The sequence below is a fragment of the Convolutriloba macropyga genome, unplaced genomic scaffold, assembly GCF_964194025.1.
Source record: "Convolutriloba macropyga unplaced genomic scaffold, txConMacr16.3 SCAFFOLD_458, whole genome shotgun sequence".
NCBI classification, from domain to species: Eukaryota; Metazoa; Xenacoelomorpha; order Acoela; family Convolutidae; genus Convolutriloba; species Convolutriloba macropyga.
In genome coordinates, this window is record NW_027449497.1 from 5,360 (window position 1) to 24,732 (window position 19,373).

A 19,373-nucleotide genomic window follows, 5' to 3' on the forward strand; every position below is an offset into this window, starting at 1 on the left:
ATTTAGCTGACAATAGGCATATTTAAGATCTATGGTAGAAAAAAAAATTTAATAGATGGTTCCGTTTTGTAATCTGTGATTATTTGAAATATAGAATCAATTAAAGCTTAAATATTGGGCTTTCGGTTTTTGTTTTTTTGAATAAATTTGTTAAGATTTTTTGAATCAAGAAATAATTTTATTGTTTGGTTTCTTTTGACTGTAATAACAATGGGTGAAATAAAATATTTATTTAAACAGTTATTACTTTTTTTATATGTCCTTTTTAAAGTATTTTTTGTCATTTCGGTGCTAATTGTGTCTTGTATATTGATAAGCACTCTCCTACATTTTGATGTTTTGGTTGAAAATGTCTGGGATGTTTTGATTTTACAATATGTACTTTAGTTCTTCCAATACGTGAAATATGATTTGGAAATTGATTTGCTACTTTAGTTTTGAGTGGGCACTGTTTATTGATATTGTTGATCATTTCCTTTAATTCAGTTTTGAGTTTGCGAAACTGTATTTTTACTCGATTTGACAATATTTACAATTGTTCTTCCAATACGTGAAATATGATTTAAAAATTGATTTGCTACTTTAGTTTTGAGTGGGCACTGTTTATTGATAATTAAGTTGATTAATTGTTGTGGTTTATGAAATTGAATTTAAAAATTGTCCGACTGATTTTTAGAGTTAGATGGGGCGACGTAAAATTTTGCATTTGAGGGCTATTTGTTAGTGTAGAGTGAATAGTTTTTGTAGCACGCGCTGCCAGTAACGTGTTATCTAATTGTAATGGAGTGGAAAACGCAAAATTGATATTTGTGGTAAGAGTATTATTTGCTTTTATATTTAGACTAGAGTTTTGCTTGGCAAGTGCTAATTTATTTTGAGTTAAGCGTACTCGCGATGCGTAATTTTTATTTGATTTAGTGTTGTTAGATATTGATAGTTCGAAAGTAGTATTTCGCTGGGCAAGTTCTAAAATATTTTGATACAAATGTACTTACTGGGCAAGATTATTGTTTGAATTAAAAGAAGGATTCATAAGAGACATTTTATGAGTGGTGATTTGCTTTGCGGGTAATTTCAAATTTTAAGTTAAATGTTCGAGCTATGCAGGATCGATGTTTAATATTTTAATATGGCGTTTAGGTTTGTGTGTAATGTGAATTTGCGCATCAGATAAATTGTCTAAATTGAATTTATTGAGATGGATGGCGGAAAAAGTTTTTTCATTTTGTTGAAGTTTAGCATCCGATTGTATATTTGATGAAGTAGCGGCTAAAAATTCTTTATCAAATTTTGAAATACTTTTTGCTGGTTGATATGGCCTGCGGGAGATATAATCTAATAGGCCAATTTTGGCTCTATGTAAATGTTAATTTAGATAATTTTTAAAATTTTCAATGGACCAAACAACTCCGAGTAATTCGAACTCATTAATACTCTATCGATTTTCATTACTATTAAGAATCTCTAAGCAAATTATATTGGTTTCCAGTCATTAATTGTCAGCTGTTCAAAGGCTGCTCTGAGGCCGGAGCCAGAGGCATCACATTTGACACGTGATTCGAATTGCGGGTTTTAGTGTGTGTGTGTTTCATCATGATTTGCCGTGCAAGTTTTAGTAGCATTAATTTGGAAAGTATGTTTTTTGATCCAAATATACTTAGTTGTATTGCTACCTGATGGTCTTAGGGGGTGGCATAGTTGAGCTAAGTTGGGAATAAATTTACTAATACATTGTACGGAACCGTGGAAAGAACGAAGTTTTTTAACTGTATTAGGTAGTTTAAGTGCAAGAACCGCGGAGGTTTTTAGCTTCGAGAGGGGAGATACCTCTTTCTTGTTTGAAATTTCTTGTTTCTTTGTTTTGTAATCTGTGATTATTTGAAATATAGAATCAATTAATGCTTAAAAATTAGGCTTTTGGTATTTGCTTTTTTTGAATAAATTTGTTAAGATTTTTTGAATCAAGAAATAATTTTATTGTTTGGTTTCTTTTGACTGTAATAACAATGGGTGAAATAAAATATTAATTTAAACAGTTATTAAGTTTTTTATATGACCTTTTTAAAGTTTTTTTGTCATTTCGTTGCTAATTGTGTCTTGATATTGATAAGCACTGTTCTACATTTTGATGTTTTGGTTGAAAATGTCTTGGATGTTTTGATTTTACAATATGTACTTTAGTTCTTCCAATACGTGAAATATGATTTGGTAAATTGATTTGCTACTTTAGTTTTGAGTGGGCACTGTTTATTGATATTGTTGATCATTTCCTTTAATTCAGTTTTGAGTTTGCGAAACTGTATTTTTACTTGATTTGACAATATTTACTATTGTTCTTCAATACGTGAAATATGATTTGGAAATTGATTTGCTATTTCAGTTTTGAGTGGGCACTGTTCATTTATATTGTTGATCGTTTCCTTCAATTCAGTTTTGAGTTTGCAAAACTGATATGCCGAGCGCATTAAACAGATCTCTGCCAATGAATGGTTTTAGGCCGTCTTAAACTAAAACAAATTCAGCATCCTCAAATCAACAACCATTGCTTTCCACTGGGATTTGTATCATGTCAATTACAGGAACCGGCTCATTGGCGAAAGTTTTGAGATACTTTGAAGGTGCGGTTGTCAACCATCGTGCAAGAGATAAGGTGTTCAGGACTACTGTCGCAAGTGATTCGTTAAGGATACTACAGACACTTCCAGAGTCAATTAGGAGGCCCACTTATGTGTTTCCAATTTGTTGTATCGTGTTTTTCGGTTCAATTTGAAGAGTGTTGCTTGCAATACTTGCCACTATTTTTCATCTGAGCTATCATTATCGAATTCGAATTTTGGGTTACAGTTAATGTTTGAAACAGCATTAACAAAATTTTCGGTTGTATTATCGTCAATTGAGTTCACATTGGGGCGGCCAGTTTTTGTAGAGGTGAATTTTGGTTTACGACACACATGAGCAAAGTGGTTTTTAAAGCCACAATTGATGCAGTTTTTACTTTTTGCAATACATTTATCATTATGATTGACGGATCAAGTGATGCCACAATTTCGACAAAGTTGATTTGCCGGTCGATTTTGTATTTGAAATTTTGACGTTGATTCGAGTTAGGAAATTGGCGTTGTAATTTTATAGCATTCACTTGTAAAATAGGTTGACTGTTAGAGATTAGTATTTGGTTTTGATTACCAAAATCTATGTTAATTGCCAAACAATGCTTGGGCGGGTTCGACTGTTTCCTTCAATAACTCTTTCCGAATTTCAGAATCTTGCATATTGGCAATAAAAAGGTCTCTTATCAGTGTTTTTTTGGTTTCAGATTTCACAGTTTTTTGACAATTCCTTAAGTTTTCATAGAAATGTTCAATGGATTCTCTTTTTATTTGTTTTGTCGTAAGAAGCGTGTACCTATCAAATGTGATATTCCTTGGTCGAATAAAAGCCTCCTCCATGATACGCCAAAGTTCCATTGTAATAAACGTATCCGTCTTGAGGTGCGGGTTGCGGCTAAAACAATCCTCCATCGTTCTGTCCCAAGGCTAAGGTATAACACAGAAACGGTTTTTTGATCTGCTTGGCTCCAAGGCTTATTACCACACATGGTCCCGATTTCTGAGTGGCGTTGACAGCAATTTACCCAACTCGTCTTTAACCGAGCATTTCTGGCTAGTCCTTTGCGTTATGATGGAGCAGAGTATCTATAAATATTGTTTTTGTAAATCGGTTTTAGTGCGAGTTGTACTTGTTCTGGTTGGGAGCCAAGTAGAATATCTAAGGTGATGTTTTCTTTTGCTAGGAGAGCCAACCTCACTTGTATCTGTCACGTCTCCCATGTGAGAGGGGGATCTGAGCTTGGTTTTTCCCCAAATGGCTCCATGCCTAAGGGGTTTTTTTTGAGCAGCTGGCTGTGCCATGTCGTACACTATCTGTTTTGTGTACTTTACTTGTGATTCGAATCAACGTTCCTCTTTCAGTTTAGTTAACTCGCTCAACTCGTGCACTTTACAAAAAGTTGCTATAAGATTCACCTGGCCAAGTGCCTATATTGAACTTGTCTGCTAGACTTGATAGTAATTAGAGTTGTAGAATAATTACTTAAATTTGGCAACTCGAGATGCAAAACAAAGAGAATGAATTTCCAATAATAAGAGATGCTTAACACGTGAATGAATAAACTCCCGATGCCGGAGTGAGAGGGACAGACATACATGACAAAACATAAATAACTTAGAGTACATATTGAACTAAATTTCACTTACGGAAATTTTTCTTCAAATTAAGTACATCATTAAATTAAGTAAATGGTATAGGAATTTTACTGCAGTAAATTAAAACGAGTTTACTGTGTACAACATTTGTGGTGGTTCTGTTTATTCTCGCCAAGGTCTTGGTATTTGTTTTGTTTTTTTTAACCGGAGGCTGATCTGTTACTGAAGTTGATTTTGTTGACTTCGTTTGCTTCAATTCATCGAATTGTATTTCAGGACTGGTCCTGTATTGTATTTTTACTTCGTCGACTGAATATTTGTTTCACTTTACCTTGTTTTGCAGCTTTTTGGCATTCTGTTTGAAATACTTTGACTTTTTTAGACCAGTTTCATTCAAATCAATGTGCTATTCATCAGTAGTTGCTTAATAAAGTAAGCTAAATTGAACAGAATCAGTATCAAAAACATAACCGACTAACGTCGGGCGAATTGCTCTCAAACAACCGGCGAGCGGTTGGCTTCGTCAGTACTTAGCCACCGTTAAGTGAGGTTAGCTTTATCTTGACTAAATGGGCCTAAGATTACGGTAATAGACGATGAAATCACGCCAGATCACAGCCGCTGAAGTGCAGCATAAACAAAAGAGTTAAGGAGAGAGAGACAGAGAAAGCGAGATTAAACGTGAGCGAAAAAGAGAGGGAAAGAAACGCCAGCCAACACACACACACACACAGAGAGAGAGAGAGAAAGAGAGAGAGAGAGCTAGTAAAATTCAAGTTTTCTAGCCTTGTGAGTAATTAAATCATATAGAAAAAAACTGAAAGTGCAAAAATCAAAAGAAAAGTTTCCACATTTCGCAGTAAGAAAATGTTCAAAAAGAATTTTGTCTCTGGATTTTTGTCATGTAACCCAAAACTAAAAAAGCTTCGTTGGCCAGTAAGGATTGTTAAACTCAGAAAAGAACAAAAATATTCAAAAATTTTAAAAACAATTGCAAATTTTATGAAAATCTTGCTAAAATTCGTAATATTATTATCATCAGAACACCATTCCATTGTCCCACGAGACTATCCAGGATACTATTTTCAAGCCTTAAGCAGTTTCAATGGCTCAAAAAGATCCATACACTTGGAACATGATAAAAAAAATTACAAACATTTTTCAAATTAAAAATTATCAAAAAAATTGCTGAAACTCGAGTCATTAAAATAATGATAACCATTCCATTAACTCTAGAAACTAAGCAACCGCTTAGTATCAAACCTCGAATGAGGTTTCGTGGCTCATTAGGCTGGAAAATCCTTTAAAAAATGACAAACAATTTCAAAAAACATGAAGATTGCCAAAAATTTTTCAAAAAATGCCAAAAACTCGTTAGGTGTTAAAACATTTAAAAATACTCCATTGCATCTAGAAACTATACAATAAATTGTTATCAAACTCTAGAGGAGTTTCATTGGCTCTTGAGGCTAGATAAACCTATAAAATGACAAAAAATTTCAAAAAACTTGAAAAAATTGCAAGTTTTATAAAACAAATCGATAAAATTTGTGATAATAAAAAGTTAAAAACAATTCCATTACAACTGCAAACAATGCAGCCACCTATTATCAAACCCTTAAGCAGATTTTCTAAACCCTGAGGCTAAAATATCTTGAAAAATTACAATAAACTTAAAAGAAATTTAAAACACAACAGACTAACGTCGGGCGAATGGCTCTCAAACGACCGGCGAGCGGTTGGCTTCATGAGTACCTAGCCACGGTTTAGTGAGCCTAGCTTTAGATTATTTGAAGGAGCGTAAGGTGAGCGCAGCGGGTGGGTGCACCACAGCGGGGGTGCAAAAATGGATTGGGGGACTGATGTGGGGGCGGTGGATTGGGGGACTGATGTGGGGGCGGTGGATTGGGGGACTGATGTGGGGGCGGTGGATTGGGGGACTGATGTGGGGTCGGTGGGTGGGTGGAGTGTGGGATTAAGTTCTAAGAACCGCTCTTCACACCATGAGTCTCTAAAACAGTTTCTGTAAATCGCATACTTGAAAACTAGTGGCCTGAACGGCTCTAAGAGAACGGCTCTTTATCCCGTTTCTGAAGAAAAAAATCAAATGGGTCAGATGAAAAATCGTCTAAGCGAAAAATTGCATAGAGACAAATAGGATTAAAATATTTGTTACAAATTGCTTTTGAGCGCAGTTAACAACAATTTCCTAAAAATGCCTGTTAAGTCGTTTATGATTTTAAAAAACATTTCTACTATAACTCATTGTTAATGAGGATCAGAGACGAAGTCATTACGCCACATAACAGCAGCTGAAGTGCGGCATCAAGAAAAAGAGAGAGAAATAGGGTGAGGGGAGAGAAATAAAACGTGAAAGAGAAATAGAAGGAGAGAAACTCTAACCGACAAAGAGAGAAACAGAGATAAGAGTGTTTTCCATGATGGGATTCGAATCAGCAACTTCTAGTATTCTAGCCTTGTTAGCAATTAAATCAAATAAACTGAAAAAGGCAAAATTAAAAAATTTTTCAACTTCGCTGAAAAAAGTCAAAACCATTATTTGTCTTGCAAGTTCTTTCAAGTAACACATCACCGAGACTTAAAAAGCTTCGTCGGCCATTAATGATCGTTAAACTGAGAAAAGGACAAAAATATTCAAAAATGTAAACAAATGCGAATTTTAACAAAATCTTGCTAATATTTGTGATATTAATATCTTCAGAAAACAATTCCATTGTCTCAAGAGACTATCCAGTATCTCTATTTCAAGCCCTAAACAATTTCACTTGCTCAAAGATCCATACATAACAAATTTTCAAATTAAATTTTACCAAAAAATTGCGAAAACTCGAGTTACTAAAAGAATAATAACTATTCCATTAACTCTGGAAACTAAGCAGCAGCTTACTATCAAGTTTTGAATGAGGTTTCTTAGCTCTTGAGGCTGGAAAAACGTAAACAAAATGACAAACAATTTCGAAAAAAAACATTGCCAAAAATTACAAAAAAGACAAAAACTCGTTAAATGTTATAATCTTTAAAAACACTCCATTGCGTCTAGAAACTATGCAATAACTATTTATCAAACTCTAGAGGAGGTTCATTGGCTCTTGAGTCTCGATAATCCTGTAAAATGACAAAAATTGTCAAATTTGAAAAAATTGCAAATTTTTAGGGAAAAATCGATAAAATTTATGATATTAAAAAACCATTCCACTGCCATTAGAAACTATGCAGCAAACCTTATTATCAAACCCCTAAGGAGGTGTTCTCAAACCTGAGGCTGAAAAAAATCCTGAATAATGAGAATAAATTTTTTTTAAAAATTTTAAAAAATTCTATTTTTGTCAAAAAAAAAATCTAAAATTCGTGAAAAATCTCAATCCTGAAAAAAATTCCATTACGCCTAGAAAATATACAGTCACCTATTATCAAACCCTAGAGGAGAATCCTTGGCTCTTGAGGCTCGAAAAACCTAAAAAACGACAAAAATTTTCAAAAACCTTGAAAAAAATTGAAAGTTTTGTCACAAAAATTCAGAAATTCCTAATGTTGAAATGTCGAAACTATTCTATTACCACTAGAAGCTATGCAGTAACCTATTATCAAACCATAGAGTGGGTTACATGACATCTGGGGCTGTTAAAACTGAAAAAATGACAAACATTTTCAAAAAGCTTGAAAAAACTTGAAAGTTTTGTCACAAAAATGCAGAAATTCCTAATGTTGAAATGTCGAAACCATTCTATTACCACTAGAAGCTATGCAGTAACCTACTATCAAACCATAGTGTGGGTTCCTTGACATCTAGGTCTGATAAAACTCAAAAATTTACAAAAATTTTCAAAAATTTGAAAGTTCTGTCAAAAAATGCAGAAATTCCTGATGATGAAATGTCGAAACCATTCTATTACCACTAGAAGCTATGCAGTAACCTATTATCAAACCATAGAGTGGGTTACTTGACATCTGGGGCTGTTAAAACTGAAAAAATGACAAACATTTTCAAAAAGCTTGAAAAAACTTGAAAGTTTTGTCACAAAAATGCAGAAATTCCTAATGTTGAAATGTCGAAACCATTCTATTACCACTAGAAGCTATGCAGTAACCTATTATAAAACCATAGAGTGGGTTCCTTGACATCTAGGGCTGATAAAACTCAAAAATTGACAAAAATTTGAAAAATTTGTCAAAAAAATGCAGAAATTCCTAATGTTGAAATGTCGAAACCATTCTATTACCACTAGAAGCTATGCAGTAACCTATTATAAAACCATAGAGTGGGTTCCTTGACATCTAGGGCTGATAAAACTCAAAAATTGACAAAAATTTTCAAAAATTTGAAAGTTTTGTCAAAAAAATGCAGAAATTCCTGATGATGAAATGTCGAAACCATTCTATTACCACTAGAAGCTATGCAGTAACCTATTATAAAACCATAGAGTGGGTTCCTTGAAATCTAGGGCTGATAAAACTCAAAAAATGAAAAAAAAAATTAAAAAGCTTGAAAAAAATTCGCGAGCGGTTGTTCGTCAGTAGCCACGGGGGGGGGGGGGGTGCACTGTGGTGCTGATGGATGTGGCAACAGTCGGGTGGGGGGCAACCGCGCTGTGGGGGGGGGGGGGGGGCAATAGTGGGGGGGGGGTCTTCAACCTCTAAGAACCGCTCTTCACACCACAAGTATGTCTCAAAAACGGTTTTGGGCTGAAACAGAGCTGAAAGGCACTAAGAGCACTTAATGCCCGCTGGGCGCTACCTGTTCATCCCGTTTTTGAGGACAGAAGTCAAAAGCGTCAGATGAAAAATCGGTCAAGCGAAAAATCGCATAAAAAAAGACCGACAGGACTAATATAATTGCTACAAACTTCGTTTGAGAGCAATTAAAAGCGAAATCAATTTTATATGCCAACTACTTTGTTCTCATAACTCTTAGTTAAGATCTCATGCATTTTGGCGTTAATACTACTCCCTGTAACGTCTCATTCAGTATCTGAAGTGTGTAACAACGAAATCAAGATCGTGGGCAAGCTATATTCGTACATCAGTTAATTTTATTTCCAATTTTTCCAATCTGCAGGACAACTTTTGCATCATTTTCTACGTTATATTCGACGATTTTACATGCTCTCAACCGTTGTTTGCAGCAATTTTATTAGTCCTACGTCCTTTTTTGGGCTTTGTCGATTGCCATATTTTTTGTCTGGCCTTTTTAATTTTTCGTCCTCAAAACGCGACAAACAGGTAAAACCCGAATGAAGCATGCTTTAGTAGATTTGACCTTGCACCTGTCGTTCGAGGGCAATTTTTCCGCCGCTAGTCATTTATGTTTCAAACGACTAAAAGTTTTCACGTTGCTGGTCAACCTGCTCATTTAACAGCACAAGGAATTTTTAAACAAGACCCTGACAAACCCATAATTGGGATATCTACCTTAGATATTTAAGTTTTGTTTTTGAATTTCATTTTGATCGATTTTGCTGGGTTGGAGCATTACGTGCGAACTCACATCTTAGAGAAGCCGTCGTTCGAGACCATTTCACCCGACGTTAGTCGGTTGACTTTTTAATTTTTTCCAGCATTTTTTCGACTTTTTAGGGAGTTCTCAATCGCTGAGAACTGCTTGTGTGGTAGTGAAGTTCAACTTGAATTTAACAGTTAAGGGTCACAATTGTATGAGTTGGGCAATCCTAAATTATTATTTAAATAGCCTTACCCTTCAAAACAATGGGTATATTTTTACTGTGATGGAATCATATCGAATCTACTGTTATAAAGACAATCAACAAAGCTTGAAGCTAAAACTGGTTACATACAAATCATGTCCTCTATAATTCCGATTTCATTCAGAACTATTTAACTTTTACATGATTATAATTGATACAATGACCACTAAATACTACTTACTGTATCCAACAAGTTCACTGAAACGGAAGTGAAACGCACGGCTACGTGCAAGAGCTGACGTTATAAAGAGTCGATGTTAAAAAGTGTCTAAACTGCACTCGATTTAAAAAGTGCCAAAATGCAACAATAGGAATTTTTTTAATTACCCTAAATTGTTATTTTACTACCAAGAAAAATACTTGATTGGTCTCATGTTCGGTTGTGATAGTTTCATATCAAGTCCCTTTAGGCCGCTGAGGCATGGCCATGGCCCGCGATAATTTCGAGATAATTGTTTATTAACTCGTTTTCAGTTTCTTTTATTAAAATTTCATTTCTCAAATACACGGTTATGATTGGTTGAGAATTTGGTAGTCTCATTTAAGAGGGTAATTTAATTGGCTGCAAAATTTATCCACTAAATTTCAATAAATTTTCGGCTCTTTCAATCGGCTCTCTTACAAGTCACCGAACCAAACACAATATGAAAGGCAGTAAGCTTCTCGAATACCCATCTCGTCGAGAAGACAACACATGGTTAACAACAAAATTTGAATTAACAATCCAACATTAAAATAATAGTCATTGTATATAATTATGCAAAAATATCTGAAACTGCGTTTAAACAACGATTAACTATTAACTTCAAATAAATTCTGCTTACCTAAATAAACAAATAACGAACTTCTAACGTGCGAAAACTTTTATCCGATTAAGTATAGTGAAAATAATTACATTTGAAGTATCAGGTAAATTGCACAGTTTAACTAGTAATGCCGACTTCTTTGCAATGAAAAGGCGTAATTTTAGAATTTCATGGGCTACTTTAAATACTTCAGTAGTTTTAAGTTTTGAGTTAAATAAAAAAAAGGATATGATTCTTGCGATTTGGCAGCTTTATAAACTGAAGAAATATGTCTGTAATTTATGTATAAGTGCACTTCGACGGTCCTGCATGGAAAGTCGTTACTTTCTGATCCATTAACTTAAGAATAACTCGTGCTTCCATCAACTTCCGCTACTTATGCAATGGAGAAGATTTACTGCTGGAGCATTGTAGGGGCGGTAGAGAGGCAGAGGGAGCTGTACCCTTCTGGAGTTGTTCACAATTGATGGTGGCCAACTTGTGTTGCATCTGTGACAGTCTGTTCCTATACCGAGTGACTAATGCGTCTTCATAGTCTCCACTGCCTGTTCTGTTGTGCTCACTCGTGTGCCCCCCACTTCCACTCGCACCAACAGTAGGTGACCGTTTCACCTCTTTCACAGAGGGACCTTGACCTCCTTTATCTCTGTTGTCCAGGTGCCCTTGTTGACCCTTATGACCCCGTTGTGCGCGACTGACGGTTGCACTATGATCTTCATTTCCGCTATCGGAGGTTGCTGGTACCCAAAAACCAGCAGGAGAGGGCTGTTGTGCTTTGGTAGAATGAAGTTGGTCATGATTGGAACTGTGGTTGTTGTTGATTGCACTTTGAGGCACTGCTCCTCCTTTCGTGTATGTGGCTCGAGAAGTGTTGCTGAGAGCCAGTGACTCCGCCATTGAGTGTTGCTGCTGTGCTGGATGTTGCTTAGCATCTGAGGTTCCTGAACCCTGTTTGAATGTCCAAGGCCGTCCATTTCCACACATGACTCTAAATGTTATAAAAACAAAAATGAGATTAAATTTTTTAAAATCTAAACAATTTTGTTTATTTCAAAGATTTTCAATATCACTTCATTGCATACTCTATTGCCAATATACTACTATATTACGGTGCAGCACTTATTTCTCTAATGCACAAGGTACGCTTTGCTCATTTGCCAAGATAGTAGATTGTTGGGCTGTTGTGAAAAGTAAAGTAAAATTTCAGTCATTCTTGACTCTTTGTTTCGTCATAAAAATCATGCGATAGGTTATCATCATAATAATAATAATAAAAATTTTTTTTCTGCGTAATCCCAGCAGAGCAGCATTAGGCTTTTAGTCTGCAGTGCATTCAAAGTTGCCTGTTTTCAGCTGTCTTTCTTCTGTTATTCCCCACATCTCAAACTTTTCATTTTGTAAGTATGAATGCTCTTTTTTAGTGACTATGGCCACTTTTTTTGCGTCTGAAACTTTCACAGGGTACCATTATTGCAGTCAAGGTTGTTCAGGCTATGGTGAACATGAAACTATGGTTTAGTAAGAGCTCATCCTCGCACACACAGCTTCACGGATGTAGGGGATCGAACTAGAGATAATTGGCGTGCCAATCACACCCTAACTCTCGGCTGTCACGCCAGAGCGCCTATGGATGCCAAAGTAACAGCAACCAAAAACAAGACAAAGAACCTGGAAGCAATGATCTCTTCCTGTCCTCAGCAGTAACTTATGCCAGTCTCTTGTGCTAACTGAACTCAAGTACCTGTGTGAGCTGTTGCTATTCTCCGTCCTTGTCTTGGAGTGAGATTGAATGTTGTCATCTAAATTGGATACAGAAGAGCAACTGTCGCTGTGGAGCCCATTCAGGCGGTGATGGTGACCATGGCTACTTCCATTCCCTCCCCCACCCATCAGATGAACAGGGGGAATGTGCTTGGGCACTGTAGGGTTACAGATATGCTTCCACTTTACCACTAATTGCCTCATTCTCCACACTGCCATCACACTACGCACTGCTCCTTTGAACCTACATTACAAAAAAAAACAAAACATAACCGACTAACGTCGGGCGAATTGCTCTCAAACGACCGGCGAGCGGTAGGCTTCGTAAGTAGATAACCACGGTTTAGCGAGGCTAGCTTTAGATTAATTGAAGGGGCGTAAGGTGAGCGCAGCGGGGGTGCAAAAGTGGATTGAGGGGACTGATGTGGAGGCGGTGGGTGGGTGGGGTGTGGGATCAATTTCTAAGAACCGTAAGTACAAGTCTCAAAACAGTTTCTGCAAATGGCATACTTGGAGACTAGTGAGCTGAAGGGCTCCAAGAGCACTTAATGCCCACTAGGCGCAACTTGTTTATCTCGTTTTTGAGGACAAAAAGTCTGTCAAAAAATGTTCTAACTTGGCGTGCAGTTTCAGATGGATTCTAAAACTCAACTTAATTCAGCTTCTAAACTGAAAGCTAATAATCTTAATACAATTGCAGCTAGCAAACACTCTAATGGACTCTGATACCTAATTCTCAATGACATTAATGACCGAGCTTTATCAGTTTATCCCTTCTTTTGATTTTAGTCTTTTGACTTTGACTGTATTGCGTAATTGAATGTGAGAAAGAATTGAATGTGAGAAAAGTGAGAATTCAACACCGCTATTCAGTTGAAACAGTGAGTGAAGTAAGTCAGAAGTCAAACGTGAAAATTGTGATTTATGTAAAACGAAAAGCGTGATCAAAAGAAAAATTGAATTAAAAAAAGGAGAGCGCCCAAATAATAGCCGTCGAGAGGCTGATGGCGGCTATTAAAAACCGTCTTCGAGTCGTAAAAGCCTGTAGAATACCAATACTCATCTTCGAGTCGTAAAACCAACAATTTGATAATAATTGCTCCCGACTTTGTTCGAGAGCAATTAATTAGGCAAACATTCTAAGGAAATTTGATAAATTAATGCTTTATCGAGCCCGGGCTTTATCCAGTTTCTTTTGATTTCGCTTTTTGACCTTGACCGAATTTGCGTAAATTTGTTGCTTGAATTTTAAATTCCACTCAATTGAAACAATGAGTGGGGTAATTCAGAAGTCAAACAGGAAAATGGCGACCTATCCGAAACAAAAAAGCAAAGCGAATGAAAAAGGACAGACCTAAATAATAGCCATTAAGAGTGTCACGGCGGCTTTTACAAATACCAATTGCATAGAAAATACTAAATGCGCAAACGGAGAAAGCCACATCTAGGAAAACTACCCAGATTTCGGTGTGTTCTAGGGCTTTACCAGTTTGTCCCGTTTCTTAGGGCAAAGTCAAATCACTCGAGAAAAAAAATAAAACCAATTATAAAACGCGTTGAACACAAATTTTGCCTGAAAGAAAGACATACAGCAACAATAACTGTTTCATAAACGAGCACAGTCGTAAAAATAACTAGCGCGTGGTGAAACGACTAGCGCGTGGTCAGCTAGCTTATTGTGGGGGGGACTTTACCGGAATTTATGCTTCCTCAGATGTTTCGGAGAAAAATAAACTTAACAATCAAGCGCTGCATTACTGCTTACGTCGGACGAATTGCTCTTGACGAGAGATTGGCTTTGGTAGCAGCTGGCATACGTTAAGGGCGGATAGGATAGCCTCACTCGCTTGGTGGGTCAGGAGAAATATCTCGTTTTTCACGACGAAAAGTCATGTGGTCAAATAAAAATAATACCAGGCAGATTGCCGGAAAATAGCCGCCATTGCTTCCCATAACACCTATAGGGATTGAAGGAGAAGAAAAACAAAGATAAAAACTGATTGTTGTACTAAAACTTTTCGAAAGTGCGAATTATTTTGAATGGATTTGGTAGTTAGAAATACTCATATTTCTTAATTAGAGGATGCGGGGGCTAGCATCAAGGTCAAAGTACATTAGAGATGTTAATTAAGACTTATAAGTTCAAGTAGCTGGCATCTAAAATTGGGCTTTATGGGTTTGTTTATCCAGTTTTGATTTCGTGTTTTCATACTGATTCTGTTCACTTCAGACTGCTTTGCCGAGCAAATGCTGTTTGGAAGCACTTTGAGCAGAACGAGATAAGTGAAATTAACCTAGATAAGTCAAAAACATTTCTCGCAAAATGTCGAACAAGCTGTGAACTAAGGTAAAGCATAAAAATTCTATTTCCAGAATTTCAATTAACCCACGCACAAGGCTAGAAAGAGGTTTATTGGTCAATAAAGATAGAAAACTCGAAAAAAGTCAAACACTAGAAAATCAAGAAATGTCTAAAAAAGAAAAATGTAAGTTTCTTAATTTCTCAATATTAAAATGTTCAAAAGACCTTTTGCCTATGGAGTCTAAAAAGTTTCATTGAACCGTAATGATGGATAAACTTAGAAAATTACAAAAAAATTTTTGAAACAATAGCAAATTTTAAACATAGCCGGCAGATTGCCGGAATAGCTGCGAAATAGACTTGCGTGCCCTAAAATACAGATAGAAAAAGATACAGAAGTGAGTTGATAATAGTTATAGCCGCCGCCTATAAAACTTACAAGTTTATTTCAAAGGAGGTTGTTTTTGGGTGCAAAAAAATTTTCCCTGTCGCGTCTCGAACCGGCGATCTCCGGATTAACAGCCAGTCGCCTTAACCACTCGGCTGTCGGACCATACACTCTGTTTTCTTACAATCAACTTTGTTTTAGGAACAGATTCTGTTTCTGAATAACCGCAATTTAGGTCACGCAGAAAGCGTGAAATCAAGCGCGAAAAAGCCATTTAAGCAGTGACGAGACAGAATGTTCTAGAACAAATGTAAAACGAAAATGAAGCGTCAGACGACGAAACAAAAAAAAACCAAGAGCACCGCAATATAGCTACGCTCAGCTTACAGCTTCGCAGCTATAATAAAATGTTGATAAAAGTTGTCATATTAATTTCCTCAGAACAATCTCATTGTCTCCATAGACTATCCAGTAACCACAAGCCTCAAAAAAGTTGATTGGCTCATAAAGATGGATAAATTAGGATAAAAAAATTCAAGAAAGATTGAAAAACCATTCCAATGCCCCTCGCAACTATGTAGTAACATACTCTCTATCCTCAGAGAAGGTTACCTGGCCACTGTGGCACAAAAAAACTGAAGAGACAAACAATTCCGAAAATAGCCAATTTTATCAAAAAGTTGATAAAATTCGTGACATTATAACGTTGAAAACTGTTCCCTCGCCATTAGGATCCATGCAGAAAAATACTATCAAGCCCTAAAATAAAAAGTAGCATTGGCTCATAAATATTGATAAACTAGGAACTTCGACAAAACTTTTCATTCCTTAAACTGTGAAAAAAGCCGTTCTGATAGCAGACACCTCCGCCACAATGGAGTCAACATAGTGGCTATCCAGGAAACCCATGGATGTTCACAGAGCAAACGACCCCGTATCCCCGGCTTCAACCTCGCCGTGGCAGTACGACATGCGAAGCACAGGTCGGCAATCTTTGTATCCAACGATGTCCAAAGTAAGTCAGCCACAAACTAAATCTTCGCGGAAGACATCGAGACTTCTACGCTCTTCCTGAAAAACCTCTGTCACAAACGTCTACAGGCCCCCTTAAAGGACCATACCATCGAATGTTTTCATGCCAAAACATGACAAAAACAGCCACAAGACAATTTAGGCGAGTTCAACTCCTATAGTCCTCTATGGGGCTATGAAGACGAGAACAAGGATCGATCAACGCTAGCAGGACTGGCAGAAGCTATAAGCCTGACACTCGTATGCGACCATAGAGATAAGCCAAGAGTTCGTTTTTGTTAGTGATGAAATCGCCATCCTGCAGGCGAACCAAAACGGAGGCCATCCCTGAAAGCCAACACGCTCCAATTCCGATAACCTCCGATAAAGCACTAAAAGAAACAAAAGCGCCCTTCAGACGCCGTTTCAACTTCAAAAAGTCCAACTGGAAACTTTTTGAAGAACTTGTCAAAAACGGCCGCTACTTCGAACCCAAGACGGATAACTACGCAATGTTTGTGGACCTCCTAAAAAGCGCCTCGAGGCAATCGATACCACGTGGATGCCAGAACAATTACGTTCCCGGATCTCACAAGTGACACCAAAGAACTTTTATACAGAGTACTGCCGCAGATTTGGTGAAGGCCCATTCAGCGATGAATGTCATCAAATGGGCAAAATGGTCAGTGCCAGAGTAGCCAGCGCCCAACGCGAGTCTTGGATAACATTCATCGAGTCTATCAATCTGCAACGCGACTCCCAAAAAGCGTGGAAAAAACTGATGATCATATACAACGACAATACCACAAGCAGATCAACCCTGAAAGTAACAGCTAACAAGGTTGCATCTCAACTGATTAAGAACGAGAAGAGAGAGAAACTAAAAATCCGACAAAAGCTCCCAGTTCTCGATTCAGAGTGCTAGATCTTCTCGGATGACATTTTTGCCCACAAGCTCACCCAAGCTCTGCCCGAAATGAAAAACGTTAAGGCAGGGGTGGATGACATCTGTGTGGAACAGTTGAAGCATCTGGGCGGAGCGGGTTTCTCTTGGCTACTAGAATTTCTTTCAGCCTGTGCTGATGGTGAACAACTCCCCAGGGAGTGGCGTAAGGCGAGAGCTATCGCCATACCATAGCCAGGGAAAGATCTTTCATGCACAAAAAGCTACCGCCCTATATCACTCCTCTGCAAAACATACAAACTGTTCGATGGACTAGTACTTCTGATATTGACCCCCCTGAAGAGCCCATGATTATTAAGAAGCAAGCGGGCTTCAGACCTGGGAAATTTACAACCGACCAAGCCCTGAACCTCACCAAACATATAGAAAACGGCTACCAAAATAAAATGTACAATAGAGTTGTTTTCTTGCACCTGACGGCCGCATACGATATGGTCAGTCACCAGCTCGGCAATACGAAACTCTGTCGAGTTATCCGTGAAATGCTCACAAGCAGCGGGTTCTACGTTGTTCTAGAAACCCATGGATGTTCACAGCAAACGACCCTGTATCCCCGGCTTCAACCTCGCCGTGGCAGTACGACATGCGAAGCACAGGTCCGCAATCTTTGTATCCAACGATGTCCGAAGTAAGTCAGCCACAAACTAAATCTTCGCGGAAGACATCGAGACTTCTACGCTCTTCCTGAAAAACCTCTGTAACAAACGTCTACAGGCCCCCTTACAGGCCCATACCATCGAATGTTTTCATGCCAAAACATGACAAAAACAGCCACAAGACATTTTAGGCGAGTTCAACTCCTATAGTCCTTTATGGGGCTATGAAGACGAGAACAAGGATCGATCAACGCTAGCAGGACTGGCAGAAGCTATAAGCCTGACGCTCGTACGCGACCATAGAGATAAGCCAAGAGTTCGTTTTTGTTAGCGATGAAATCGCCATCCTGCAGGCGAACCAAAACGGAGGCCTTCCCTGAAAGCCAACACGCTCCAATTCCGATAACCTTCGATAAAGCACTAAAAGAAACAAAAGTGCCCTTCAGACGCCGTTTCAACTTCAAAAAGTCCAACTGGAAACTTTTTGAAGAACTTGTCAAAAACGGCCGCTACTTCGAACCCAAGACGGATAACTACGCAATGTTTGTGGACCTCCTAAAAAGCACCTCAAGGCAATCGATACCACGTGGATGTCAGAACAATTACGTCCCGGATCTCACAAGTGACACCAAAGAACTTTTATACAGTACTGCCGCAGATTTGGTGAAGGCCCATTCAGCGATGAATGTTATCAAATGGGCAAAATGGTCAGTGCCAGAGTAGCCAGCGCCCAACACGAGTCTTGGATAACTTTCATCGAGTAACAGCTAACAAGGTTGCATCTCAAGTGATTAAGAACGAGAAGAGAGAGGAACTAAAAATCCGACAAAAGCTCTCAGTTCTCGATTCAGAGTGCTAGATCTTCTCGGATGACATTTTTGCCCACAAGCTCACCCAAGCTCTGCCCGAAATGAAAAACGTTAAGGCAGCAGGGGTGGATGACATCTGTGTGGAACACTTGAAGCATGTGGGCGGAGCGGGTTTCTCTTGGCTACTAGAATTTCTTTCAACCTGTGCTGATGGTGAACAACTCCCCAGGGAGTGGCGTATGGCGAGAGCTATCGCCATACCATAGCCAGGGAAAGATCTTTCATGCACAAAAAGCTACCGCCCTATATCACTCCTCTGCAAAACATACAAACTGTTCGATGGAATAGTACTTCTGATATTGACCCCCCTCCCACCTGAAGAGCCCATGATTATTATGGAGCAAGCGGGCTTCAGACCTGGGAAATCTACAACCGGCCAAGCCCTGAACCTCACCAAACATATATAAAACGGCTACCGAAATAAAATGTACAATAGAGTTGTTTTCTTGCACCTGGCGGCCGCATACGATATGGTCAGTCACCAGCTCGGCGATACGAAACTCTGTCGAGTTATCCGTGAAATGCTCACAAGCAGCGGGTTCTACGATGTTCTAGAAATCAGGAAAAGCAGATGGCGGAAACAAAAGTACGGACTGTCACAGGGTAGGTCCTAGCACCTCTGCTGTTCAATGTCTACAAGAAAGACCAACCTCTGCCTACTGGATCTCGAAATTTCATTCACGCTGATGACCAGGAGATGGCCTTTCACGATTCAAGTGTCGAGAATATTGAAGCGAAAATGCATAGT

At 38.0% G+C, this 19,373-nt stretch overlaps 1 protein-coding gene across 1 annotated transcript in view; it reads right to left on the reverse strand.

The window, feature by feature from the left end:
• Positions 1–10,626: 10,626 nt before the first annotated feature.
• The window catches only part of LOC142355076 (uncharacterized), a 74,243-nt gene continuing 65,496 nt past the window's right edge, over positions 10,627–19,373 (reverse strand). The window contains exons 12-13 of the mRNA XM_075407357.1: positions 12,476–12,739; positions 10,627–11,722 (exon numbers count right to left, since the gene is read on the reverse strand). Of these exons, the coding sequence (XP_075263472.1) occupies positions 11,107–11,722; positions 12,476–12,739 (880 nt within the window). The 3' untranslated portion in view covers positions 10,627–11,106. The remainder of the gene's footprint in view (positions 11,723–12,475; positions 12,740–19,373) is intronic.